The following is a 27,408-nucleotide window of genomic DNA, read 5'->3' as shown; positions in this document are numbered from 1 at the left end:
TAGCGCGCACCACCGCTAACTATTTCATATCCGTTACACTCACCCCCTTTTTGACCTCCTCCTTTTCCGCAGCAACCAGTGATCCGGGTCACGGCACCAATGTAACAGTATAACTTTAGACTGTCCCCTCGCCCATACCCGGGCGCGAACCAGGGACCCTCTGCACACATCAACAACAGTCACCCACGAAGCATCGTTACCCAACGCTCCACAAAAGCCGCGGCCCTTGCAGAGCAAGGGGAACCACTACTTCAAGGTCTCAGAGCAAGTGAGGTCACCGATTGAAACGCTATTTAGCGCGCACCACCGCTAACTAGCTAGCTATTTCACATCCGTTACATAAGCACGGCGCCAGTTTACATCAAACGATGAAGCCCAACAAAATATCGCAGAGGGAATAGACTTCCTGTAGAAAATATCCCTTAATAAACGATTGTTGAATTTCCTATCTAGTAGACCAATGCCATTCACCTGGATATCGCTTACAATCAGAGATATTCCAAAATATGCATTATTCTGAAGTAAAGTTTTTACCCCACTAGGTATAGCTTTAATAACAGTGTCATATTCCTTGCTTGAAACCACAAAGTTGTATCTTTCCATAAATTCTCTCCGTGTAAATAGATTCCCACTAATATTAACTAATTGGCTGACAAGGACAATGTTTTTCGAGAACCATTTATGGTTAAATAACATCTTGTTTCTATGTAATATCGACCCATTGTTCCATATAAAACATTTATGAGGTGAAAAGTTGTGTTTATACAACAAAGCCCAGCACATTAAAGCCTGCTTGTGAAAAGCCGCCAGTTTCACAGGAAGTTTACCCACAATATATGGACATTGAAGAAAAAAATTAAGCCCTCTGAACTTCTGAAAAACAAAATGAGGTATAATATTCCAGAAACTATGAAGATTTTTATGTACCTTTTAATCCAGTTGACCTTTGATATCTGATTGAAGAGAGTGAAGTCGAAGACATTTAGACCGCCATCACAAACCTTGTTGGCGATAACATCTCTTTTTATCTTATGTGGCTTGTTTTTCCATATGAAGTTTTACAAAAGCCTATCTAAGGTACAGCAAGTAAATTTGGGAATGTCCATAGATGAAAAAAGATAGGATAGCCCCTCAGTTTTGGATAAAACCACTCTTCCTTGAAGATTTAAATCCCTCCCTAACCATGAGGATAATTTTTTTGTAGACAGATTCAGTTACAGGGTTCAAATTAAGATAATTCACAGCCTTAAGATTTTTGGTGATCTTTACACCGAGGTAGGTTACAGTATTTTTTTCAGAGATGTTACAATCTGCTGGATTGACAGCTCCGTTCAAAACAAACATCTCACATTTGGAAAGATTTCATGCCAAACCTGAGATTCTTCCCATTCCTCTCTGAGAAACCAGATATCACGTAAGTTAGCCCGAAGTGTCGTGAAACATTAGAGGAACTGTTGCGATATTGTCGTCCCTTTACGGCGTACCGCCATTTTAAGTTGAGGACAGATCGTTTCCCTCCCCCTGGCAAGAAGCTAACCAAGCTGAATCCTCTGTGTCTCTCGGTTGCTGAAGTATATTCATCTGTGGGAAAACATCTTGCTTTGAACAAATAGAGCGCACGCTCTTATTTCACGTTGCCTGATTCGGGCTCTCGGAGTTTTAAAGGGATTGAATGAAGAGCTGAGGTGAGTAGGGAATAAATGTATAGTACCCCTGAGTGGCGGCACGAGGCCTATGCTATGGTGGACAGTCGTTAGGTAGACTGGAATATGTAACGTTAACTAAACTGGAATATGTAACGTTAACTAAAATAGACATGTTAAAATGTGCCATATTTCGTTTTAGGTGTCTGGTCTTCCTGCAATTAACTAACTTAAATGCGTTGGTGGATTGGCTAGCTAACGTTATCCAGGGTGGTCCATTGTTTGACTGCGTTGTTAGCTAACGTTAGCCCAACACTGAGGTGTCTAGTTGGAAGCCAGACAACTAGCTCTAAAGGCGTCCTCATCCGAAACTGTTTGGAACAGTTCGTGCGCATATTATGATTACATTTGGTGACGTTGTTCGTTTTAGTCTAGAGAAAGGTGCAATTGCGTCCCGAAATTCGGGGCGTTCCTGCATATGGGCATTCCTGCAACTGCAAGAACCCCTATCCACTTCACATTAACAGCACTTACAGTTGACCCGGACAGGGCAGGAATTTGTCACACTGACTTGTTGGAAAGTTGGGCATCCTGTGATGGTGCCACGTTAAGTCACTGAATTCTTCAGTAAGGCCATTCTACGTCTATAGAGATTGCATGCATGGCTGTGTGCACTATTTATACACTTGCCTGCAAGGGGGGGGGGGGGGGTTTAAGTGGTGTGTTTACGTTGAGGGCAGGCATTCGCTACAGATAACTAATAACATTTGTCTGTCACGAATGCATTTTAACCATGACAATTTTCATGCACAAATACCGTGAAGATCTTGAGGCCCGTTGTCGTGCCATTCATCCATCACCTCATGTTTCGGCATGATAATGCACGGCCCCATGTCACAAGGATCTGTACACAATTCCTAGAAGCTGACAATGTCCCAGTTCTTCCATGGCCTGCAATCTCACCTGACATGTCACCCATTGAGCACGTGTGGGATGCTCTGGATCGACGTGTACCAGAAGGTATTCCATTTCCCGCCAATATCCAGCCACTTCGCACAGCCATTGAAGAGTGGGACAACATTCCACAGGCCTGATCAGCTCAATGCAAATGTCACGCTGCATGAGGCAAATTGTGGCAACACCAGATACTGACTGGTTTTCTGATCCACGCCCTTACCCCCCAAGAAAGTATCTCTGACTAACGGCTACATCTGTGTTCCCAGTTGTGAAATCCATACATTATGGCCTAATGCATTTATTCCAATTGTTTGATTTTCCTTATGAACAAACTCGGTCAAATCTGACATTTTGCTTTTTATATTTTTGTGTGTATATGAATAACCAGCAGTCAGCCTAAACCATTCACTATTCTAGCTAGCTATCCTTGTAAATGTGTTATTTTCCTTGAAGCTTCCAGATAAGGGAAGATTGAGCTTTGTTTGGTAACATTGAACATTGAACATTCTCCTAGACACTAGCTTCGAAGCTAGTTCCACACATGAAAGTAAGATGTTGCCTTACCTTTGCAGAAGAAATTGAGCTGCCCATGGTTGTCACAATGGTCCTCCAAGCCTTTGTGGCTCTGTCCACACTGTTTAATGGCAACACTGATGCAACTCCGTCTGCATATTATTAGTAACTACGTAGTTTATGAACTAAACATCTCTTTTTCTCGCTGCAGGTGAAAGATGACCCAGTTTTTACCCCCCAATCTGCTGGCCCTATTTGCGCCCCGGGACCCCATACCATTTCTGACCCAGTTGGAGAAGCTTCCCCATGAAAAACACCACAACCAGCCATACTGTGGCATCGCTCCCTTCATCAGGCACTTTGAGGTAAGGCAAACCTACCTAGCTCTTGTGCAATTAAACTCTTTGTGAATGAGATGGATAGTTGGCTGTTTTGTATATTATTTGATTGAATGCCTTTGGGCCTCAACTTTTGGACTGTTTTGATAGGACCCCAGAGATGCCCCTCCCCCCACTAGGGCAGAAACTCGCGATGAGAGGTTGGAGAGGAAGGTGAGCATTGGTAGAGGGGTCGCTTCCCTTTGTGGCCATTTCTTTTGACTTTTTTAGTCAAACCTCAATGCGTATCTGAATAAGACTGGAAATCTTCCATGGGGTGTACTAGTACATGGCTCTAATGTAGATATAAAGTAACAATTTGGGGTTTGAGTCTGACGGGCCTAGCTAACCTGTTTCTGTTTTACAGAGGAGGGAGAAGATCGAGAGGAGGCAGACGGTTGTGGAGACAGAACTGAAGCTCTGTAAGTTGACATGGATGAGCTTTTGTGACCTTCATACGATTTACTGAAAGTTGATGGTCAGGTTATATATAATATTTTCTTCTGCCTTCTAGGGGATCCACACAATGACCCCAATGCTCAGGGGGATGCCTTCAAGACCCTGTTTGTGGCTCGTGTGGTAAGTGTGCATTATACAGGCTACCTTCCATGTTCCATGGCATCTTTACCTTCCATCCTGTCTTGGCCACTGATACAAAAGCCAGGTAGTGATTAATAACAAATTAAGCATACATTCTCCGCAATAAAATGAAAACCGGGCAGCCACTTCTTGAAGCATAACTTACATTTTTTATTGAATGGTATGAAGCCCAGAAGTGTGTTCTGAAGACAACTCTAAGACCAGGCTGTCAGTAAACTCTACACTGTTGTATTTGGCGCATGTGACAAGTAAAATTTGATTTGAAAAGGGGGTTTCCGCTGATGGGATCGATGTTAACTGTGTTATCATTGCTGCAGAATTATGACACCACGGAATCCAAGCTTCGCCGTGAGTTTGAGGTCTACGGACCCATCAAACGGGTAAGTTTAGTCTGTCTCCTAAACCACCCTTTGGTTTTATAATACAATTTATGAGACATTTATTAGTGGCAATTGGTCCTCTGTGTGCCCCCCCCCCCCCTCACAGCTTGTTCAGCTAGCGTTATTATAGTCGCTCTCTTCCAGATCTACATCGTCTACAACAAGAGGTCAGGGAAGCCCAGAGGCTACGCCTTCATAGAGTACGAGCACGAGAGAGACATGCACTGTGAGTACCATGAGAGACCAACCCCCTTCATAACCCACCTAATCTCAAATGAGTCTGAATGCTGGGATGGTATGTGGGTGGGATAGTATTTTTTTGAAGGACTGAAAAGAAAGGTACCGAAAAAAATTCACTAGATCAATTTTACGGCCATACAAATGGTTAAAATTTCACTATAGCTTTACAAGTTGTACCAGTTGGGGTTAACTAAAAGTCAGTAACCCCATCAGCACCTTGTACTCTTGCCCAGTGCAGGAGGAACCCTCTTGACTGAATAGCACCTTTTATGGAGTAAACTGGCTAGGCTCTGTTTTTAAAATGTAGCTATTTTCTGTACAGCACAAGCAGCTTATGCTGTCCTTGGTGCGATTTCCCTTTGAAGGGCCAGGATCAGCAATGGTTTCACATTTATCCATAGTCCTAGGGCCACTCTTAATATCTGCCAAATGTATAAAATAAAAAAATAATAATAATTGTGTTCACACTGCTGAGCCACACCGAGCTGTACTGCGCTGGCCTGATTATGCTGCGAGGACATGAATGGAAAGTATCCAAGCCAGCAGAGTATGGTTTGGATTGGCACAATGGTATGAAAAGGGTCAGAGAAGGAGAACTAGCTGGAAAGTAGGCTTGGGCGGTATCCAGATTGTCATACCCTCATACCGACCTTGTGTCATACTGGGATATTCGGTATTGCCGGTTAGAATGCTAACGACCGCGTTGCTAACATTTTGTAACTCAAATGATAGTTTGCTGCAAGCACAAAACCAATATTTGCCAGCGAGGCTCTTGATCCAGGAGGTTATTCTCTGCTTTTACCAAGTGAACGCTTGATTTAGAAGAAGCTAACCACTTAGCTAGTTGGCTAACTAGCTACTAAATTAGTAAACCAAATGCAGAAGTTGGCACATTTTAGGCAGTTAACTTTTAGACTTCCCATAGTGTAATTAAATCACCTGGCGCATGCTGCACAACAGTGAGTCACTCCCATGGCTCCGGTCTCTCTTGTAGTTGTGTGCCTGTGAACAAGCACCACATGACTGGGGACTACTGTAAGCTTCATAATAATGTGACAGGTGAAATGAAGAACTCTGTTCTTTGTCTCCTAACGTATTGCACAAGTTGATTGTGGGTGTTTACTTAAGTAGCTACAAATAAAATGTATTAATGAACCTCAAATAGTTTAAACGGTGTTGACGGTATGGGAAAAACCATCCCGTGTCTTTTTCCAAATACCCCGGTATACGGTATACTGCCCAAGCCTATTGGGAAGTGGGTTAAAAATATGGACCCACGGTCCATACGAGTTAAAGATTAAAACTCTGAACGCAAGGGTCCCCAAAATCCATCCATCCTTTACATTTTTACAACTGAGTTTAGAATGGCGATATGTTATTAATTAGGGGAAACAAGGTGCTGAGTGAGTTTTGTGTGATGTCTGTCTTGTGTGGCGCATGATGACCTCTTGACTAACTCAAGTAATGCTACGAACGGGTTTCTGTACTGCACTTGTCTGAGTGAGTGCAGTTAGTCCAGCCATGACACATGTATGTGGCGGTGCCATTTGGTGGGAAGGTTTGGCCTATGTTTTGTATGTATAAACAACTTCTAAGCCTTGTTCTTCTGGTCACGTTGAATGTCTTTGCTTGCTGTAGGTTAGGCCTGTAATAGTTAGGAGTGTTAAGTCATCAGTGGAACAGGTAGGTTTCCTGGTTGGACAACCAACGGTAAGCTACAGGTCACCAACAGGGTAGTTCTTTCCCCTAACTTGTCTGGTTAACTTGGGTACCCTCATCTCTGTGCTTTTGTGACACTGGGCCATTTCTATCAGCTCATATCAGTGGTCCTCCACCCTGGTCCTGGCGAGCTACCATGCCAGCTGGTATTATTCTCATTGATCGAATTTAAACAAATTATCAGGCAGAAGGGTGTTCCAGGTGTAAATCAGTTGCTCTCTAAGATTGCTATTTACTGGCCACCTTCCAGGCCGACTACTTGCCAGATCTCACAACACCTGGGTAGGTGTTTTACATGTCAGCTAAAAATCATATAAAATAAGAATCTGACGCCTGACTGCTAGTTGGTGATGAGGCAAGTCTGCACAGCACGACTGCAGTGTAGCTGGCCTGGAATGTGGTCGCTGATTCATTGCTGGAACACTTAGGGTCATGCACCCAGGGTGCAATGAACAGGCAGGGAATAGTGTTCCCCAGGACCAAGGTCGCCCACCCTTGGTATGATGTGACTCAGGTGAGGGTTGACTTGTGAGGGGATGTCAATGCTGGCTCTGCAGTGTATTAACTGTTTGTTGTTCTCATTGCCACTGCAGCCGCCTATCTGTGATGGCTATTGGCCAGAGCTGGCTTGCAGATGATGATGGTTATGATACATCTACACCCTACTACCACAGCTCAGTATATGGTTGGTATGATGGGTTTGTATGATGGGTAAGCTTTCTTTCCACCCTCCATCCTCCTATTTAGGGAAGAGGAGCTACGTTCAATGGGCAAAGCACATTTTTTTTGAAGCTGCTTAAATGTTGCTTGAACAATACTGACATTGATAAGACTGATCTGGTGCTTTGACCATTGAACGCACCCCCAGGCCATTAGTCAGTTAATGGGTGCCTTTTGAGTTTTCCTTTTGTGTTAAAGCCACCTCAGATGTATCCCTTTTAATACTTTTACATATAGGCCTAGGTGGTTTTACTATTTTAGTATTTGTTGTCTGAAACAGTATTTTCAGGTTCTCTTGCATAATCATTACGAAAATGTTTTTTTTTTTTGCATAACATTGCATCAAAAAGACCACACGCCCAAAACGAAATCCCCTAGCATTGTAAGTTAAGGTCTTTTCTTGTGTGCGTCGAGCTGGCTTTAATAGAATAGGCTTACGAGGGGACTCAACACTTTTACAGGAAGGCACATACTTATGCACATATGTAGCTTTGTCCCTACTATATAACTAGGCAAGAGCAGATGTCGACGAGCATAGCGATAGCTCATTCAGACATGGCAGTCATCTCACCCCCAGATCTCTTTACCACAGCTGATTGTAAGGATCCGGTGTATACAGCTAATAGAGCCAGTCAAGTGAGGAAACATGTCACCACTTGAACTTGCCTACATTTATTCTAGCCTACACCAAACACTTATCTAATTTGCTCTAGGTGCATACCTTTTGTTTCTTTATTATTTTTTGATATGCACCATATGTGTGCTTGTATAGTAAGAATGTACTAGGCCTTCTTTTTGGGGTTGAGTTAAGGCAACCCACCCCCCTTTGAGTGAAGTCCTCTCTGATTGGTTGAGAAGGTTATGGTTTGTGGTAAGACAAACCCGGATTGATTAGTGAGGGGTTGTGGTAAGGCCCCCTGGTAGTATAAACCTGTGAGGTGTCATGAAAGTACAGTGATTTGCTATGATCTAGAGGGGGTTCTGGTAAGGCCCTCTGGCTATAAAAGCGAGTGGTTCTGGTAAGGCCCTCTAATTGGATATAAAGAGGAAAGAGTCCTCTGCCGTTTCCCATTGGATCGTCTACCACAGCAGACCAGTGTAGAGGCCAGGATGGGTCATCATGGATCCTGCCGAATTCTTCGGTCATAAGAGACTGATCCCAAGACTGTCTGGGCCAAGGGAGTATATATTTGTGTGTGTGTTCTGAGTTTGACTCGGAAGCTGCAGACTGTGGTGTTAAATCTGGCAGTGGCTGGAGCCTGCCAATTTGGCTTGCAACTGGAAGCACTATGCTCCCGGAGGTTCTGAGTCCGACACTGCGCTCTTGTCCAGGTGGTGGTAAGATAGTTGGTCAAAACAAACACAGCAGCCCATAAAGCCTCCACTAAGGTATGTGTATATAACTTGACACATTTTCTCATATCGCGATGATTCCCTCCACTATATCTCCCCCTCCAGACAAGTATTACAAGCGCAGAGGTTGTATGTAAGGCAACCTAATTTACATTAGCCTCACTATAGTCTGAAGCACAACATGTATAGGGTAAGAAGATATGTTTGTGTAATAAGCAGCATTGTCATACAAGGTTGTGTATTCTGGCAATTGGAGTAAATATTCAAACCAATGTCACTGGTATTTTATGTCTCACTGAACTGGGGGCTAAGAACACCAGAAGTGGTCGTGCCAGTGATGATGGCTATTGCAGGACGTGCCTAAGGTGTCAACATTTGCAGGGCAGTATCCACCTGGTTTGTCACTAACCACGTTTCCATCCAGTTTTTGAAAAGTCATACCGTATTAAAGCAAATCACGACAGCTGTGATGGAAACATGAAGTTTCGGTACAATTTTATTAATGAGGAGTTTGACAAGGTGGGATCTTTCTGTAAAATTAATTGTGTGAAATTGCGGTGTTAGTGCTTTTAGGGGCAAATATTGATAGTAATTACTGTCTTATCGAAGTAATAACTTGGAGTCAAGCGACTCCAATTCTACGACTCTGGCAACCATGCAAAAATAGGCTACAGATAAAATATGAATGAACTTCACATGGTGATGAAAGTGCATGGCGACGAGCTTGATTCTCCTTTCCAATAAATGTTTATGTTCTTATGCTGGTGACATGATGCTTGACTGCTGTTTGACAAAATATTCTCTCATCCATTATCTTGTGTAGACTAGCCTACCCTTACTGTATATGCGAGCTGTTGGCTAGAGCACACGCCAAGACCAGCGTAGGCACATTTACTATTAAACGCAACAGTTTGTGACAATTGGTTGTTAAATGTTTGTATAAAAAATAAATATACATGAACTTCGTCATCACGCACTGATTTTTATCTGCAACAATTCGGTTTGGTGGGAAAATTCACATTTTCTTTCACGCAGATTTAGGAATATTTGCATTAAAATCTGTCGCCAATTGGGTGGAAACCTGGCTACTGGTATAAAATCCCCAATTCCACCTATAAGAGGCTAGACTAAGTGGGTGGCTGTTTGATCCATGGAGGTGACTCATATTCGATGTTCCTTCTGGGTAAGAAGTTGTAGATGTGACAATTAGGTGAACATGCACAAATGCATTTCTCATCAATTTGTCAGGTTGGGTAATATAATAAATAGTATGTTGCTATATGAATTACTGTCTTATTTCAAGTGCACAAGCATTTTTCACAACAGGCTCTCAAATGCACTCCACATCAAAGTACTGTCAACTACTTGGACCACTCGTTTACATTTAATTCATTTAGCAGGCGCTCTTATCCAGAGTGACTTACAGGAGCAATTAGGGTTAAGTGCTTTGCTCAAGGGCACATTGACAGATTTTTCACCTAGTCCGCTCGGATTTGAACCAGCACACTTTTGGTTACTGTCCCACCACTCTTAAACTCTAGGCTAACCACTAGGGACACGCAATATTCAGTAATAATGCATTATTGGTAATGGTCTCTAGCTGACACTGGTAGCTTTAATGCATTTTTACACAGAATCCCATGAGATGAAAGTTATAGTTATGAAAGGCTGTGTATTTTCAAAATCACTATGGAGCAATTTAAATGCATAGTTGTAGGTAAAAATCTTAGCCAAAGCTACCTGAGCCTTTCATGCGGCACACTAATTTAAGGGTATGCATATAATTGATATTGAGCATTTTTGCTTGCTTCCTTAAATGTATTAGCTTATAGTCGTGGGCAATGTCAAGACCGTTGATTGGTCTAATCTCCTCAAACTCAACTCTGGACCCCGAAGCCAGTTTCCCCATCCCCCAATTGTTCCCCTCTAATTAGGGACTGATTTAGACCTGGGAAACCAGGTTGGCAATTGAGGCAGAACAGAAAAGCAGCAGGCTCTGGGCCACGTAGGTTGAGTACCCCTGGTCTAAACTATGACCTTTAGCTTCAAGGTAAAAGGAGCCATGCAACAGTAAGAGGTTGACCCTCTAACAGTGTGGTCACTTGACCTAAGTAAGATTTAAATTATTTTAAGCAGCGTTTCACTTTTCGGTCTCTGGTGCTCCACGTGAAACAGTGCAATCATTATAGGCCAAACTTCAATGTTTTTTTTAATATATTATATAACGCATATAATAAAATGGAATGTTTTGAGATTTGAATAATTTAATGCGTAGTTCACAAAAAAAAAACATTTGTAATTTGCGGCTAGAATGCTTTTCTTTATCCCTCTTTAATGTTTTCAAAATAAAGATTTACTGAAGTAAAGTGCTTGCACAACAAAATACTTACTGTGGTACATCTTCAAAAAAGATCGATGTGCAGGTAAATGCAGCATTTAGTGGTGGAAAAAGGTCTACCACTACATGGTCTGTCTGCCCAGAGAGCAGCTCCACACTACCTCACCTGCTCCTGGTCAGTATATTCATGCACTCTTTGTTAACCTTACCTTTGAAACCGCAGAGCTCCATCTTACCCCTCTACCTTTCTCTCACCCCCCCCCTCCCTTTCCTCCAGCTGCCTACAAGCATGCAGACGGGAAGAAGATCGATGGAAGGAGAGTGCTGGTGGATGTTGAGAGAGGCCGCACTGTGAAGGGATGGCATCCCCGCAGGCTAGGTGAGGAACTGCACATGATTTCTGTGACTGTATAATTAACAGATTCTCTTCGCACTGGCCATTTTATGAATCCCTTTAATGTTAGTCAGTTTTAAATACAAATCATAGACAAATTTAATGTATCCTCAACCAGGCGGTGGTCTTGGTGGGACAAGGAGAGGCGGGGCTGACGTCAACATCAAGCACTCTGGAAGAGACGACACCTCACGTTACGATGACCACCCCCCAATTGGAGGGTGAGTAACTACACTGGGCTCTTGGTGGTCCACTAAGAGAGGGTTATGTTACCCTATTCTAAATAGGCCCTATCCATTAGACCTGAAAGAAATGGATAGATGTAGCAATATAGAAAAATTATCTGAAGACAAAGGGGATCCATATTTACATCGATCCAATTATTTTAGATCTATGCAAGTCTAGAGGGTATGGGCTAGCGGTAGACTTGGGATTGGACATTTTGGTGTGACTGACTTGAAGTTTTCTGTAGCGGTTTGTCAGTTGACTGTTATTTTTGCCCTTCTCTTCACCTCAGGGAACGAGAGCGCGAACGTGGACCTGAGCCCAGAGGGGAGCGCAGAGAGCGTAGCCGTGAGCGTGAACGTGGGGGGGAGAAAGAGCGCGGTGGCGAAAGACGGCGGTCCCGGTCCCGGGAAAGACGCAGGCGCAGCTCCCGCTCCAGGGAGAGGGGCGACAGGGGTCTGGGCCTGGCAGGGCCCGCAGAGGAGAGCGTAGGGGGTGGCAGGAGGAGAGATCGAGAGAGGGAGCGGGGGGGAGGAGGACCAGGGGGAGACAGTCATAGCAGGGAGAGGAGCAGAGACAAGGGTGAAAGGAAGAGGAGGAGCCGCAGCAGAGAGCGCAAGCGAGACCGGGAGAGGGGCAAGGGTGGCGAGGGGGATGAGGGCATGGGGCTTGGAGATGGTATGATGGGGGAGGGAGGAGAGAAGATGCCTGAAGAGCCTAGTGTGGGTGAGGAAGGGGGAGAGGTGGGAGAGGAGCGCGGCGGGAGGGAGCGGGACAGAGACAGGGAGCGGGACCGTGACCGGAGGCGCAGCCACAGGGACAAGGACCGGGAGAGGGACCGGGAGAGGCACAGGGGGGACAGGGAGAAGGACAGGGAGCATAAGAGAGACAGGGAGCGGGGTGGCGGGGAGCGCAGGGAAGACCGGCATGGCTCTCTCCTGCCCCCCTCGGCCGAGCAGGACGATGTGGGTAACGGGGAGGCGGGGGAAGCACCGCCCCAGCCAGAGGAGAACAGCCAGGATGGGTTGATGATGGACCAGGAGTCGGTGCAGTCGGGGGAGGGCTACGTTTCCAATGAGAACGGCTACAAGGTGGAGACCCAGGCAGAGGAGTACTAAGCGGGGCGTTGCCATTTTTAAGTTCCTGTTTTTTTCATTTTATATATACAACAAAGCCACATACCCCTTCCCTGTTTGTGTGAATGATACTGTAATGAGGTGCTGCCCTGTTAGAAGCCACAACGGAGCAGTGTAGGTATAACAAACTGTCTTTATGGGTTAAGTAGGGTTTTGTTTCTTCTGTATTTGAACCCCCACAAAAGGTCCACACCACAAAACAATTATTTCAAACCCGTCCCTCGGTTCCAAACTGAGAACTGTGCTCACTGTCCCTTGACATTCACGCTCTCCCCCAACCGGAACTTTAATCTGACATTCTGCTCTGTCAAGTACTTGTCTGATTACAATCCCTTTACGAGTGAGGCAGAGATTGCATAGTTATGTTCAAATATTTCTTTTTCTTAAATATCTATTGGTGTTAATTCAACCTGGGTTGTTTTTTGGGGGGTTGTTTAATAGGGGCTAAGTTGTTTAGGTTTTGTAACATTCTTCCCCCCCAAGTGATTTGTATCAATCCATGATCCCACAAAAGCAGATGAGAAAATAAAAATATATATATTTGAGCCTTCATATGTTCCTTTTTCAATTTAAAGTACAACCCTGAGAACATCTTACTCAACTGTCTGGACCCGTATGTCTATCTATTCTCAAGAAAATGTACACCAATAGCTAGGTTTCCATCCAATTGGCGACAGATTTTCATGCAAATATTCTTATGTGCATAAGGCATTATATGCATTTTCCCACCAAAGATGTTTCCATCCAATTGACTTGTTGCAAATAAAAGGCTGCGTGATCTAGTGAAAATAAAAATGCATTTTGCGGTTAAATTCCGATGTATCGAAACCCATTGAACTAGCTTTTCCTTATCGCATTTAACCCCACTGATTGTTACCAAAAAAATGTGTTATATAGCGTGTGCCCCGTTTGTTATTGGCATATGTCCTCTAACCAACAGAACGAAGTTTGCTAGAGCACACATATAGCCTACATGAGATGTGGACAAAAGAGTGAGTCTTTATTTTTCAAACAGCAGCCAAGCATTGACTATCATGTCACCAGAATAAGACCCTGGGTATTTATTGGAAAGTAACATCAAGCTAATTACCGTACACGTTCACCACCCTGCGAGTTATATTAATTGATTTAATCTGTAGTTTAATGAACCGCACGCTTTCCCGGCTAGTCGTAGTGGGAGGACCACATGTCAACGCGTGACTCCCAAGTTTACGTAGATATGATGGTTATTGTATCAATATTTGCGCATAAGTGTTTCCACTGACATTTCTCGCATAATTAATTTTACCAACACATTCCACCTTGTCTAGTTGACATTTGTTTCCGTCAGGCCTGTCATTACTTTTTATCTGCCGTACTTTGCTTGCATAAGAAGGTTGGATGGAAACCTGGTTATTGAACAAGGTTGAAAATGGGGGGGAGAGTAAGGAAATGTGTTGCAAAGTGCATGTCTACGAGTTGGCCAATATTGCTCATTTTTATTCTGTAAAGCAAGATGGGGAACCCCCTGAATGGAATTGTTCTGATTCTTCTGAAATAAAGTTTTTTTTATTTTAAATATTGAACATTTAGTCGGTCATCCTTTTCAGTAATCTAAACTACCAGGTTTATCGTCGGTTGGCATCCGACATTATGGTGCATTGCTGCCACCTACTGTACTGGAGTGTGGGCCAGTGACTGGGAGAAACTAAATCATACTTCATGGGGCAAATTTCACCCCATATGTATTGCATTTAGACAAAAATTAATTGTAAACACGATAAAAGTTGCTAATGTAAACGTATTTTCAAGGAAGAGTGAAATGTGTTAAGCAAAATGTATTTAACATCAAGCAAAACCCCAAAACTTGCAAACACATTTTAAAGTGAGAGCAAAACAGAAATTATTAAGGTTTTCAGTTAATCTTTCCCAACAACCAATCCTATTGAATCCATTTTGCCTACGCTCTTGCCTGTATTTTCTACCTTTTGGTTATGCTACTCACATCTTGGCTCTCGATTTCTTTGCTTTCACTGCAAGTTTGATTAAGTTTGGGCTTTTTTTGTGAAGGATGGTATTTAGAGGGAGGTGTAGACAATGAGTCTCCATTGGTCCACTAGTTTGAGGGATGGTTCACCTTAACCCAATCAATGAACTTTCATATTATTTTGGCTACTTAACCGGATGGTCTGATGTCACCACTGCAAATCTTTCTCACTGTGGCCACATGTTCTGAACATGGCAAACCAGTTGCTAACACCTGCGCTAAACTTTGGGCAACAGGTAATTCATATGTTTATCTAAATAGTTACATGGTTTGTCATTAAATGTGTTTGACACACTTCTAATATCTGTACATTATTGACCCGTGACTGACAATTTTGAAGTACGTTGGCTTGTCAGACTAGCCAAATGGATATGGAATGAATCGCAAGACTAATGTTCCAGCTAGCCACTGCCAGCCGTGGTGAAAGGTTTGCTCAGAGCGGGTGAGCGAGCTAGATTTAAATAAAACAGCGACAACCCTGAATAGCTTTTCCCATAATACCTGAAGCCTAGACCCAATCTTGCCTGATACCATGAATTGTATAATGATATAATTATAATGATATGCTTATATACTGAACAAAAATATAAAACGCAACATGTAACAATTTAATTGATTTTACACAATGCCATACACGTGATCTGCGGTTGAGCTGCCGGTCAGACGTACTACCAAATGCCCTAAAACGATGGAGGCGGCTTATGGTAGAGAAATTAACATTAAATTCTCTGGCAACAGATCTGGTAGACATTCCTGCAGTCAGCATGCCAATTGCATGCTCCCTCAACTTGAGACATCTGTGGCATTGTTGCGACGAAACAGCACATTTTAGTTGCCTTTTTTCCCCAGTACAAGGTGTATCTGTGTAAATACATTAACGGCAAAATAAATATATACATAGTCACATTCACTATTGACTTTAGGATATATGAACCCGTTTTCCAAAGACACTATTGTGTTATACAGTTTTAAACAGTTTTTTATATACAGAGGAAGGAGACATTGAACCTGCTCTCAGAATATCTCTCAGACTGAGGAGCAGGCAGACAAACTTCCCAAATAGGGGAGAAGCACTCAAAACCGACTAGAAAATAATACAAAAATGGTAAGTCCAAAGACCTCTCGTATTGCCAACCTTACTACAATGGCAGCAAATATTCTTAGGAATTCAACAAAACATAATGAAAGGAAACTTTATATCACACCTTTTCCTGAAGTGAATGGTTTCACTCACTACTCTACCCGCGAACTGCTGCGTTCTTTGATATCTACATTGCACGTGAGGTTGATGGAAACTCTACATTTTCACTTTGTCACATATATATGAGCACATAATGTTCAAAAGTGGTATCAGACAACATTATTTGAGTGACAGAGTTTAACATAAGCTATTTTGAGAAGGCATTACTTACTATAGATTGTAGCCCATGTCGGCTGTCTACTTTACTAGGGGCCATCTCCACTCATAGATAGTGTCTTCAAAGTGAAACAACATAAAACAGAAACCTCTAGGTCTTTTAATGAGGTGTAACTGTTGTATCATTTCCCAATGCCAACAAATTATACTGATGGTAAAGGAGGTCTTCTTAGTGCCAGTGTAACAGTATAACTTTACATCCGTCCCCTCGCCCATAACCGGGCGCGAACCATGGACCCTCTGCACACAGACAACAGTCACCCACGAAGCATCTTTACCCATGCTCCACAAAAGCCTTGGCCCTTGCAGAGCAAGGTCTCAGAGCAAGTGATGTCACCGATTGAAACGCTATTAGCGCGCACCACTGCTAACTAGCTAGCCATTTCGCATTGGTTAACCCAGCATGAGAGAGAAAGAGAGAGTCTCAAGACTATAGTCTGGTTTAGGAAGGGAATGTCTATGGAATGGTTTATGGAAACAAGTTGTTCCTCAAGTACTGCAAGAAGTAGTGGCCGAGGTGGTTTAACTTAACATCAGAATCCCATGTAGGTGTCTTTGGCAATGCCTGCCCACTTATCCTTCAGCACATCATGACCCCCATGCCACTGAGATTCAAGGTGTGCCACAAACACGCTGGCTAGGCTACCTAGACTTTTAATTCCAAATTGACTGAAACTAACCTATCAACATAGTGATGACATATACTGTGTGAATAACTTTTTAACTACAGGTGTGTAATAAACGATGCACCCTGCATAAAACAAGCTCAGACCTATTTGTCCAATTACAGTTGTCTGTGTCTGTGTAAGGGACCCCCCATTTAGTCTCAAATTCATATGAACAAGTACAAGGTTGCTGCAGTTCGACAGGTCATTCGTCCTCCCTAGGGTCTTAAGTTGGAATAACTCCTAGCCCACTGAGTGTTTTACAATGTTAATGGTTACAATGTTATGGTTGTCCCATAGACATCTAAATGTCCTTTCACTATTTGCAGGAGTTCAGCAATCCAGAATCGGAACCGGGATCATGCTACTCTGAGGCTGAACAAGAATTGTTCCACTGCACCAGGGTACAGAGAGGGATGAAAGATACCTTTACTCTACATCTTCACTGAGTCTCCACACCTTCACATTTCATCCTGTAAAATAAAGTACATTTTGTGCATGCTCTGTTTTCTTTATCTTTACATTTCTAAATGTTGCATTAGAATAGACATTTTAGGTTGACTTGATGAAATATGATTCATATCTATTTTGGTTTTGTTGGTCGTACTTGCTGTAGTCTGATCTTTTGGGGCCAGACTATGATCTATTAATGTTTAGGGTACATAATGTTCATGTATCAGCAAAATTAGGGGGCAGGAAGGCAACTTGCCAGAAGTGAACATGGATAGTACAGTAGTAGCTAGCTAGCTAGCTAGAATGTCTAATATGTCACTTGTTTTTGGTGTAGAATGGTTGTTTTAACGTTTAGAAAGTGTGTGTGATGAGTTATACACCCGATGTCTGAACACCGAAGGTTTCTGCTAGCTAGCTACTGTGTGTGTGTTTTTGTTTATCACGGAAGGGGGGGGGGGGGGGGGGGGGGGGGTCGTCATTAGTTACCACAGCCACAAAGTCATAAACCCTGCCTATTTCTACAATTGCACGTCAATCGACTCCAGGGGGTTATAACGTAATTTTAAACCTAACCACACTGTTAACCTTATGCCTAACCCTAAACTTAAATGTACCCCTTTCATGCAGTCAAATTACCGAGTGGCCTCATGGGTGGAATGTTATTAATATTTTTCATAATCTAATAATTAATCGATTTTTTTTTTTACGTTGATAACCCTGTGTTTCTATGTCAAATTGTTTTGTTATATTTCAGTATTCTGTGATGTATATAAAGTGTAATATTGGGATGAAAACTCAAAATTGAATACATTTCAACTCTATATCTGACATGGTACATTTCTTTTTTTAAAAGCCCATACCCATGTGTGAGGTGTTTACTTTTGTTTCAAAGTATATTTGTTTTTAGACAACCAAGAAAAACTGTGTGACGCTGATTTAGCCCACTGTAGTAAAAGGCAAGATCAAAAAGCTAATTTTCGTGTTGATACATTTTTACGATATAGCCCATTTTTACTTTGTGGCCGTGTTAACTAGTGGTAACCACGGAAGGGCTGGCTGGAAACAGAAGGGCTGGGTCGGTTCTAACGTAAAACATCACGATCCGTTCAATTCAAAACCGGGATATCCAACTAGTGTAGCTGAAGTCTGAAGGCACAGCCCTTCATTATAGTTGGTTTGTGCCGACACATCAAAGCTGTTAGCTGTTCCAGACTCTTAAGCACAGGGTTTCTAAACTCAGAGGCACAAACAACACCACGATACTTCCGGGAACGCCTGAGAAACAGACCAAGCAGACCAGGGTTTGTTTGGGGTTTGAGAAGTGAAAAAATATTCCTTAGTGGTTCAATTCTAGAAATCTAAAGGCACAACCTAGATTCGAGCCAATGTTTTAAGTAGATGAACGTGTTATTACTACAACCTCGTGAAAGTGTCAAACTGAAACGTTTTCATTTTAGTCAAAATGTTAGTAGCCTAGTTAGAGCCTTGGACTAGTAACCGGAAGGTTGCAAGTTCAAATCCCCGAGCTGACAAGGTACAAGTCTGTCGTTCTGCACCTGAACAGGCAGCTAACCCACTGTTCCTAGGCCGTCATTGAAAATAAGAATTTGTTCTTAACTGACTTGCCTAGTTAAATAAAGATAAAATAAACAACGTTATATTGAATGAGTGCCTTTGCTTTGACAGCCTGCACACCCGATGATGTTTTTCTGCATGAGTTTAGCCAGCGTCGCCATGACATCGCCTACGCCTAAGTGTAATCGGGATTTCTATTGGAGAAGCAGTTTCTGCCTATCTTCGTACTTGTAATATTCATATGTGTAAACATACTGAATTGTAATTGAATGCATTTTACCGTCATATCATACTGCGCTATGATTGGTTAAGACCACATAAATGGTTAGGTCATGGGCAGTTTGAACATGCATGCAATTTTTTTTTTTTTTTAAGATACGTGAACATGCCAGTTATAGCTAGCTAATAAAGAGCTACGTTAAGAGATATCCTGTAGTACTGCATTTCATTATTTTGTACAAAGTGTGCAAGACAATACTGTACTGTCTTTGCCTCAAATCAAGGACGTAGAATAGCAGGTCTTAGCAAGACTAGGCAAGACTGTATCCGTGTAGACTATCAATGTAAGTTTGCGAGATCAAGATGGTTCGTAAGAGGCTAGCGTTTACACAGGCAGCCCAATTTGATATTTTTGCCCAATTATTGCCATAAAATAACAATTAGTGGAATATCAGAATTGGGTTGCCTGAATAAAAGCAGTGACAGGTTTAGGTAAACATAAATCTCTAAAAAAAATTTCAGAATGGCACAAATTCCCCGATATCAGGGTACTCATGTCAACATGTTTGCTTTCAGAGCATATTTGATCCCAAATTATAAGGGGATAAACTCTTCTGTCTCTGACCATCACAATCTTAAAATTATGTTCTCTAACCTTACAAGTTGTTTAATAAATATGTTACCTAATCATTTTGTAGCCTTAAATTCAGTGAGTGGCTGGTTGACAAATGTAATTGAAATTCTACAATTGGTGATTAGAAAAAATCCTTTTAGCAATTGGATCATATGTGTGTGCGTGTGTCTGTATGTGAGATAGAGAATGTGAGAGAGAGAGTGTGTGTGTGTGTGTGAGTGAGTGTAGTGTACACGAGGGGGGATAAATACATAAATAACCCAATGAAGTGTGAACTTGTGAATGTTTTAATTCTATTTATGTCATAAATGTTTTACTTAAAAGTGTGACAAACGTGTGAAAGTGAGCACAAGTACGTGTGAATGTGTGCCTTTTTTATTCATAAAATATAAATACAAAATTGACCATTCAACAAAGTTTATTTTATAACAATATGACGGCTGAATGTCTGATTAATTCAGATCCAAACAGTTGCGTTAATGAGATTCACTCCACATTATTATAGCCCCTGCACTGTTTACCATCTGTCAAGGTGGGGGTGTTAAAGGACTGCATTTAAACACATTAACCACATAATATTGTTCATTGGGTCCACATGAATTAGGTTAAATGTAATAAAGTCATTGACCTGTCAATTATTTCATGTTAGGCTATTACATAAGCTAGAAAGCGGGAATAGACTATTTATTTTATTACATTTAGGTCAGTGTATTTGTCATTGTCCACAGCATATCATAGTCTATATGTCTTGCATTAAACATTTATAGAACATTTTATACTGCTTGGTAAGAAACCTGATCCCCATTTCTGTACACAGATCTCGGAATTGCACTGTAATGGCTTTACTTGTGTCTCCTTGTGCATTATTATTGAAATGTAAAAAGTGAATACCCTACTGTTCTGGACCCTGTAGTTGGGTTTGAGTTCCTTAAGGCTATCGTGGAATTCCATTGTTGACCACTTGGGGGCCACTGTCCTGTTTTGATGTGTGTTGTTCGTTTAATGGACCGACTCTCTTCTCTGTATACATCAATGAGGTCGCTCTTGCTGCTGGTGAGTCTCTGATCCACCTCTATGCAGACGACACCATTCTGTATACTTCTGGCCCTTCTTTGGATACTGTGTTAACAACCCTCCAGGCAAGCTTCAATGCCATACAACTCTCCTTCCGTGGCCTCCAATTGCTCTTAAATACAAGTAAAACTAAATGCATGCTCTTCAACCGATCGCTACCTGGACCTACCCGCCTGTCCAACATTACTACTCTGGACGGCTCCGACTTAGAATACGTGGATTACTACAAATACTTAGGTGTCTGGTTAGACTGTAAACTCTCCTTCCAGACCCATATCAAACATCTCCAATCCAAAGTTAAATCTAGAAAAAGCATCCTTCACCTAGACAAAGCATCCTTCACTCATGCTGCCAAACATACCCTCGTAAAACTGACCATCCTACCAATCCTCGACTTTGGCAATGTCATTTACAAAATAGCCTCCAATACCCTACTCAACAAACTGGATGCAGTCTATCACAGTGCAATCCGTTTTGTCACCAAAGCCCCATATACTACCCACCATTGCGACCTGTACGCTCTCGTTGGCTGGCCCTCGATTCATGCTCGTCGCCAAACCCACTGGCTCCATGTCATCTACAAGACCCTGCTAGGTAAAGTCCCCCCTTATCTCAGCTCGCTGGTCACCATTGCATCTCCCACCTATAGCACACGCTCCAGCAGGTATATCTCTCTAGTCACCCCCAAAACCAATTCTTTCTTTGGCCGCCTCTTCTTCCAGTTCTCTGCTGCCAATGACTGGAACGAACTACAAAAATCTCTGAAACTGGAAACACATCTCCCTCACTAGCTTTAAGCACCAACTGTCAGAGCAGCTCACAGATTACTGCACCTGTACATAGCCCACCTATAATTTAGCCCAAACAACTACCTCTTTCCCTACTGTATTTTATTTATTTATTTATTTTGCTCCCCCATTATTTTTATTTCTACTTTGCACATTCTCCCATTGCAAATCTACCATTCCAGTGTTTTACTTGCTATATTGTATCTACTTTGCCACCATGGCCTTTTTGCCTTTACCTCCCTTATCTCACCTCATTTGCTCACATCGTATATAGACTTGTTTATACTGTATTATTGACTGTATGTTTGTTTTACTCCATGTGTAACTCTGTGTCGTTGTATGTGTCGAACTGCTTTGCTTTATCTTGGCCAGGTCGCAATTGTAAATGAGAACTTGTTCTCAACTTGCCTACCTGGTTAAATAAAGGTGAAATAAAAATAAAAAAATAAAAAATGTGCTCAATCCTGTAGAAAAATAATTGTTTACATTCCAAAATGTTGAAAGTCACTGTGGAACTGCAGATATTGTCAAACTCCATCATCCATCATGTGATAATTGAGCCAGTGGAGATGGCTGCCGTTTTACTGTCATATAACCAATTGTGCCCTGGTGTTTTTTTGCGTTATTTGTAACTTGTTTTGTACTTAATGTTTCTGCCACCGTCTCTTATGACCGAAAAGAACAAGGACAGCGATTACTCACCCCGTGCTGAAAGAAGGATTTCCTCCAGACACCCGACAAGGCCGTCATCCCCATCATTCACAGGAGAAAGAGACAGAGATATTGGGGACGTAGATCTGGGTGCCTTTTAAGGATCCGACGGCGAGTGGGTAATCTGCCTTTACCATCAATGTACAATATTGAATAATAAAACAGACGAACTACGAGCACGTACATCCTACCAACGGGACATTAAAAACTGTAATATCTTATGTTTCACCGAGTTGTGGCTGAACAACAACATGAATAACATACAGCTGGCGGGTTTTTACACTTTTCGGCAGGATAGAACAGCCGCCTCTGGTAAAACAAGAGGTGGAGGTCTATGTATATTTGTAAACAACAGCTGGTGCAAGAAATCTAAGGAAGTCTCAAGGTTTTGCTTGCCTGAGCTAGAGTATCTCATGATAAGCTGTAGACCACACTATAATCATCTATATTCTTCGTAACTGTCTATTTACCACCACAAACCAATGCAGGAACTAAGACCGCACTCAATGAGCTGTATACGACCAGAAACAAACAGGAAGACGCTCATCCAGAGGAGGCGCTCATAGTGGCCGGGGACTTTAACACAGGGAAACTTAAATCTCTTTGACCAAATTTCAACCAGCTTGTTAAATGTGCAACCAGAGGGGGAAAAAAAACTCTAGACCACCTTTACTCCACAAACAGAGATGCATACAAAGATCTCCCTCACCCTCCATTTGGCAAATCTGACCATAATTCTATCTTCCTGATTTCTGCTATCAAGCAAAAACTAAAACAGGAAGCACCAGTGACTCGGTCAATAAAAAAGTGGTAAGATGAAGCAAATGCTAATACAGGACTCTTTTGCTAGCACAGACTGGAACATGTTCTAGGATTCTTCTGATGGCATTGAGGAGTACACATCAGTCACTGGCTTCATCAATAAGTGTACACCAACCAAAATATACACCAACCAAAAGCCATGGATTACAGGCAACATCCGCACTGAGCTAAAGGTTAGAGCTGCCGCTTTCAAGGAGCGGGACTCTAACCCAGAAGCTTTTAAGAAATCCTGCAATGCCCTCCGACTAACCATCAAACAGGCAAAGTGTCAATAAGACTGAATCTTATTGAAGTGCTTTGAAAGGCTGATCATGGCTCACATCAACAACATTATCCCGGAAACTCTAGACCCACTCCAATTGCATACCACCCCAACAGATCCACAGATGATGCAATCTCTATTGCACTCTACACCCTTTCCCACCTGGACAAAAGGAACACCTATGTGAGAATGCTATTCATTGACTACAGTTCAGTGTTCAACACCATAATGCCCTCAAAGCTCATCACTAAGCTAAGGACTCTGGGACTAAACACTTCCCTCTGCAACTGGATCCAGCACTTCCTGACGGGCTGCCCTCAGGTGGTAAGGGTAGGTAACAACACATCCGCCACGCTGATCCTCAACACAGGTGCCTCTCAGGGGTGAGTGCTCAGTCCCCTCCTGTACTCCCTGTTCACTCATGACTGCATGGCCAGGTATGATTCCAACACCATCATTAAGTTTGCCGATGACACAACAGTGGTAGACCTGATCACCGACAACAATGACACAGCCTATAGGGAGGAGGTTAGAGACCTGGCCGTATACTGTCAGGACAACAACCTCTCCCTCAACATGATCAAGACAAAGGAGATGATTGTGGACTACTGGAAAAGGAGGGCCGAACATGCCCCCAATCTCATCGACGGGGTTGTAGTGTAGCAGGTTGAGAGCTTCAAGTTCCTTGGTGTCCACATCACCAACAAACTATCATGTTCCAAACCAGAGGTTGACCGATTAATCGGAAATTGGTATTTTTTATTTTTACACCTTTATTTAATCTTTATTTAACTAGGCAAGTCAGTTAAGAACACATTCTTATTTTCAATGAATGCCTAGGAACGGTGGGTTAACTGCCTTGTTCAGGGGCAGAACGACAGCTCCGGGATTCAATCTTGCAACCTTACAGTTAACTAGTCCAACGCTCTAACCACCTGATTACATTGCACTCCACGAGGAGCCTGCCTGTTACGTGAATGCAGTAAGCCAAGGGAAGTTGCTAGCTAGCATTAAACTTATCTTATAAAAAACAATCAGTCAATCATAATCACTAGTTAACTACACATGGTTGATGATATTACTAGTTTATCTAGCGTGTCCTGCGTTGCATATAATCGATGCGTATTCGCGAAAAAGGACTGTCGTTGCTCCAATGTGTACCTAATCAGAAACATCAATGCCTTTCTTAAAATCAATACACAGAAGTATATATTTTTAAACCTGCATATTTAGTTAAAAGAAATCCAGGTTAGCAGGCAATATTAACCAGGTGAAATTGTGTCTCTTCTCTTGCGTTCAGAATTGCCAGAATTTTACGTAATTATGACATAACATTGAAGGTTGTGCAATGTAACAGGAATATTTAGACTTATGGATGCCAACCATTAGATAAAATACGGAACGGTTCCGTATTTCACTGAACGAATAAACGTCTTGTCTTTGAGATGATAGTTTCCGGATTCGACCATATTAATGACCTAAGGCTCGTATTTCTGTGTGTTATGTTATAATTAAGTCTAAGATTTGATTAGAGCAGTCTGTCGTGCGTTTTGCCAGCAGCTCTTCGTTGTGCATCAAGCATTGCGCTGTTTATGACTTCAAGCCTATCAACTCCCGAGATTAGGCTGGTGTAACTGATGTGAAATGGCTAGCTAGTTAGCGGGGTGCGCGCTAATAGTGTTTCAAACGTCACTCGCCCTGAGACTTGGAGTGGTTGTTCCCCTTGCTCTGCATGGGTAACGCTGCTTCAAGGGTGGCTGTTGTCGTTGTGTTCCTGGTTCGAGCCCAGGTAGGGTATAGGAGAGGGACGGAAACTATACTGTTACACTGGCAATACTAAACTGCCTATAAGAACATCCAATAGTCAAAGGTTAATGAAATACAAATGGTATAGAGAGAAATAGTCCTATAATTCCTATAATAACTACAACCTAAAACTTATTACCTGGGAATATTGAAGACTTATGTTAAAAGGAACCACCAGCTTTCATTTGTTCTCACGTTCGGAGCAAGGAACTTAAACGTTAGCTTTCTTACATGGCACACATTGCACTTTTACTTTCTTCTCCAACACTTTGTTTTTGCATTATTTAAACCAAATTGAACATGTTTCACTATTTATTTGAGGCTAAATTGATTTTATGTATTAAGTTAAAATTAGTGTTCATTCAGTATTGTTGTAATTGTCATTATTACAAATAAAATGTAAAAAAAATACAAATAAAAATCGGCCGATTAATCGGTATCGGCTTTTTTGAGTCCTCCAATAATCGGTATCGGCGTTGAAAAATCATAATCGGTCGACCTCTAGTCCAAACACACCAATACAGTCGTGAAGAGGGCACAACAAAGCCTATTCCCCCTCAGGAGATTGAAAAGATTTGGCACGGGTCCTCAGATCCTTAAAAAGTTCTACAGCTGTACCATCGAGAGCATCCTGACTAGTATGGCAACTGCTCGGCCTCCGACCATAAGGCACTACAGATGGTAGTGGGTACGGCCCAGTACATCACTGGGGCAAAGCATCCTGCCATCTAGGACCTCGTAACCAGGCGGTGTCGGTGGAAGGCCTTAAAAATGTTCAAAGACTCCAGCTACCCTAGTCATAGACTGTTCTCTCTGCTACCGTACGTGAAGCAATACCGGAGCGCCAAGTCTAGGTCCAAAATACTTAACAGCTTCTACCCCCAAGCCATAAGACTCCTGAACAGCTAATCAAATGGCTACCCAGACTATATGTATTGCCCCCTCACCCCTCTTTTCCACTGCTTCTACACTCTTAATTATCTATGCATAGTCACTTTAACTCTACCGACATGTACATATTACCCCCACATTGACTTTGTACCGGTACTCCCTGTTATTTTACTGCTGCGCTTTCATTATTTGTTACTATATTTTAGACTTATCTATTTCTTTTTTAAACTGCATTGTTGGTTAAGGGTTTGTAAGTAAGCATTTTACTGTAAGGTTGGATTGTATTCAGCTCATGTGAGAAATAACTTTTTGCTTGCTATCACTTTGTAGAAGCATTGTCTGTAAGTAAAATTAATCATAACATATTTAGCTTTCATTTCATTATATTGTACGGCTGATCGTTTTAATGAGATTCATGAATATTCTTCATAGCCACATGATGTCTGTTCACAGCATATGGTTGACAAGACCAGCTTCCTTGCTCAGGTCAGCAGAGCCAGAAACCTCTCAGATACCTTTCGACTTGGTTGACTCCGGATCTGATGTCGAGATCCGCCCTCAAGTTGCCTGCCACGCCACCAACGTCTACAGAAAGAAGTTTGACCCCAAACGCTTTGAGAGGTTCTCAAGCTGGTGAGCACTGACAGATGCAACAGCTTGGCTTGTGCACGTTGCTCACTCTTTTAAACAAAGCAGAATGCTGCAAAGGATGGCACATCTGTGACAAACCCTGCTCCATCGAAGACCTGGATCACACCAAGACAATCATAATACGCAGTCTGCAACACAGCACCTTTCACAAGAAAATGGAATGCATCAGAGAAGGTAAAGCCATTCCTAAGCAGAGCCCACTCTTCGGTCTGTGCCCCTACATGGATGATTCAGGCCTACTGAGGATTGGAGGATGCCTGTCCCAAAAAAACCTTGGTCAAGAGGAAATCAATCCTCTCATCCTCCCTGGAATGGGCCATGTGACTACTCTACTCATCCACCGCTGCCACCACCACGCGCAGGTCCACCATCAAGGGCGCCACTTCACTAAGGGTGCTTTGAGAGAAGCTGGTCTGTGGGTCAGTGCTGGGAAACGCTGCATTAGCAGCACACTCTACCAATGCGTCACTTGCCGAAGACTACGTGGGAAGATGGAATCTCAGAATGTTGGACCTGCCCATGGAGAGAATGATCGGAGTCAAGAGGCACATCCTTGATTTCATGTTGCTGAAGGTGGGTCCATCCAAACTTACTCACAAAGTCTTGACCACATTTATGGCAGAAGTCTCAGCCATTGTGAATGCTCGTCCACTGGTTCCTGTGTCTACAGATCCAGACTCCCCCCTCATCTTGACACCAGCAACACTCCTCACCGAAAAGGTTGCTGAGGTTCCCCCACCACAAGGGGAGTTCAATGAGAAAGACCACTTCAGTCTTCAATGGAGGCAAGTACAGAGCCTTGCCGACACATTCTTTATT

General features: G+C 42.5%; 1 protein-coding gene across 1 annotated transcript; it reads left to right on the top strand.

The window, feature by feature from the left end:
• Positions 1-1,451: 1,451 nt before the first annotated feature.
• Positions 1,452-14,160, top strand: snrnp70 (small nuclear ribonucleoprotein 70 (U1)). The gene is made up of 10 exons (XM_036937932.1): positions 1,452-1,685; positions 3,325-3,478; positions 3,602-3,664; positions 3,858-3,912; positions 4,005-4,069; positions 4,408-4,470; positions 4,615-4,696; positions 11,118-11,219; positions 11,353-11,455; positions 11,752-14,160. Exons 2-10 carry the CDS (start codon positions 3,332-3,334, stop codon positions 12,575-12,577), a joined length of 1,506 nt encoding a protein of 501 aa, XP_036793827.1. The 5' UTR covers positions 1,452-1,685; positions 3,325-3,331; the 3' UTR covers positions 12,578-14,160.
• Positions 14,161-27,408: the final 13,248 nt, after the last annotated feature.

This window comes from Oncorhynchus mykiss, chromosome 12 (genome assembly GCF_013265735.2).
Source record: "Oncorhynchus mykiss isolate Arlee chromosome 12, USDA_OmykA_1.1, whole genome shotgun sequence".
NCBI classification, from domain to species: domain Eukaryota; kingdom Metazoa; phylum Chordata; class Actinopteri; order Salmoniformes; family Salmonidae; genus Oncorhynchus; species Oncorhynchus mykiss.
The sequence above is the reverse complement of the archived record's forward strand: the minus strand, read 5'-3'. Positions and strand labels throughout refer to the sequence as shown.

Bases quoted from the DNA above. Each gene is read 5' to 3' on its own strand.
- snrnp70 (XM_036937932.1), top strand. From the start codon at position 3,332: ATGACCCAGTTTTTACCCCCCAATCTGCTGGCCCTATTTGCGCCCCGG. The intron at 3,913-4,004 runs GTAAGTTGACAT...TCTGCCTTCTAG, and splicing joins GGAGACAGAACTGAAGCTCT to GGGATCCACACAATGACCCC. The intron at 4,471-4,614 runs GTAAGTTTAGTC...GCTCTCTTCCAG, and splicing joins TCTACGGACCCATCAAACGG to ATCTACATCGTCTACAACAA.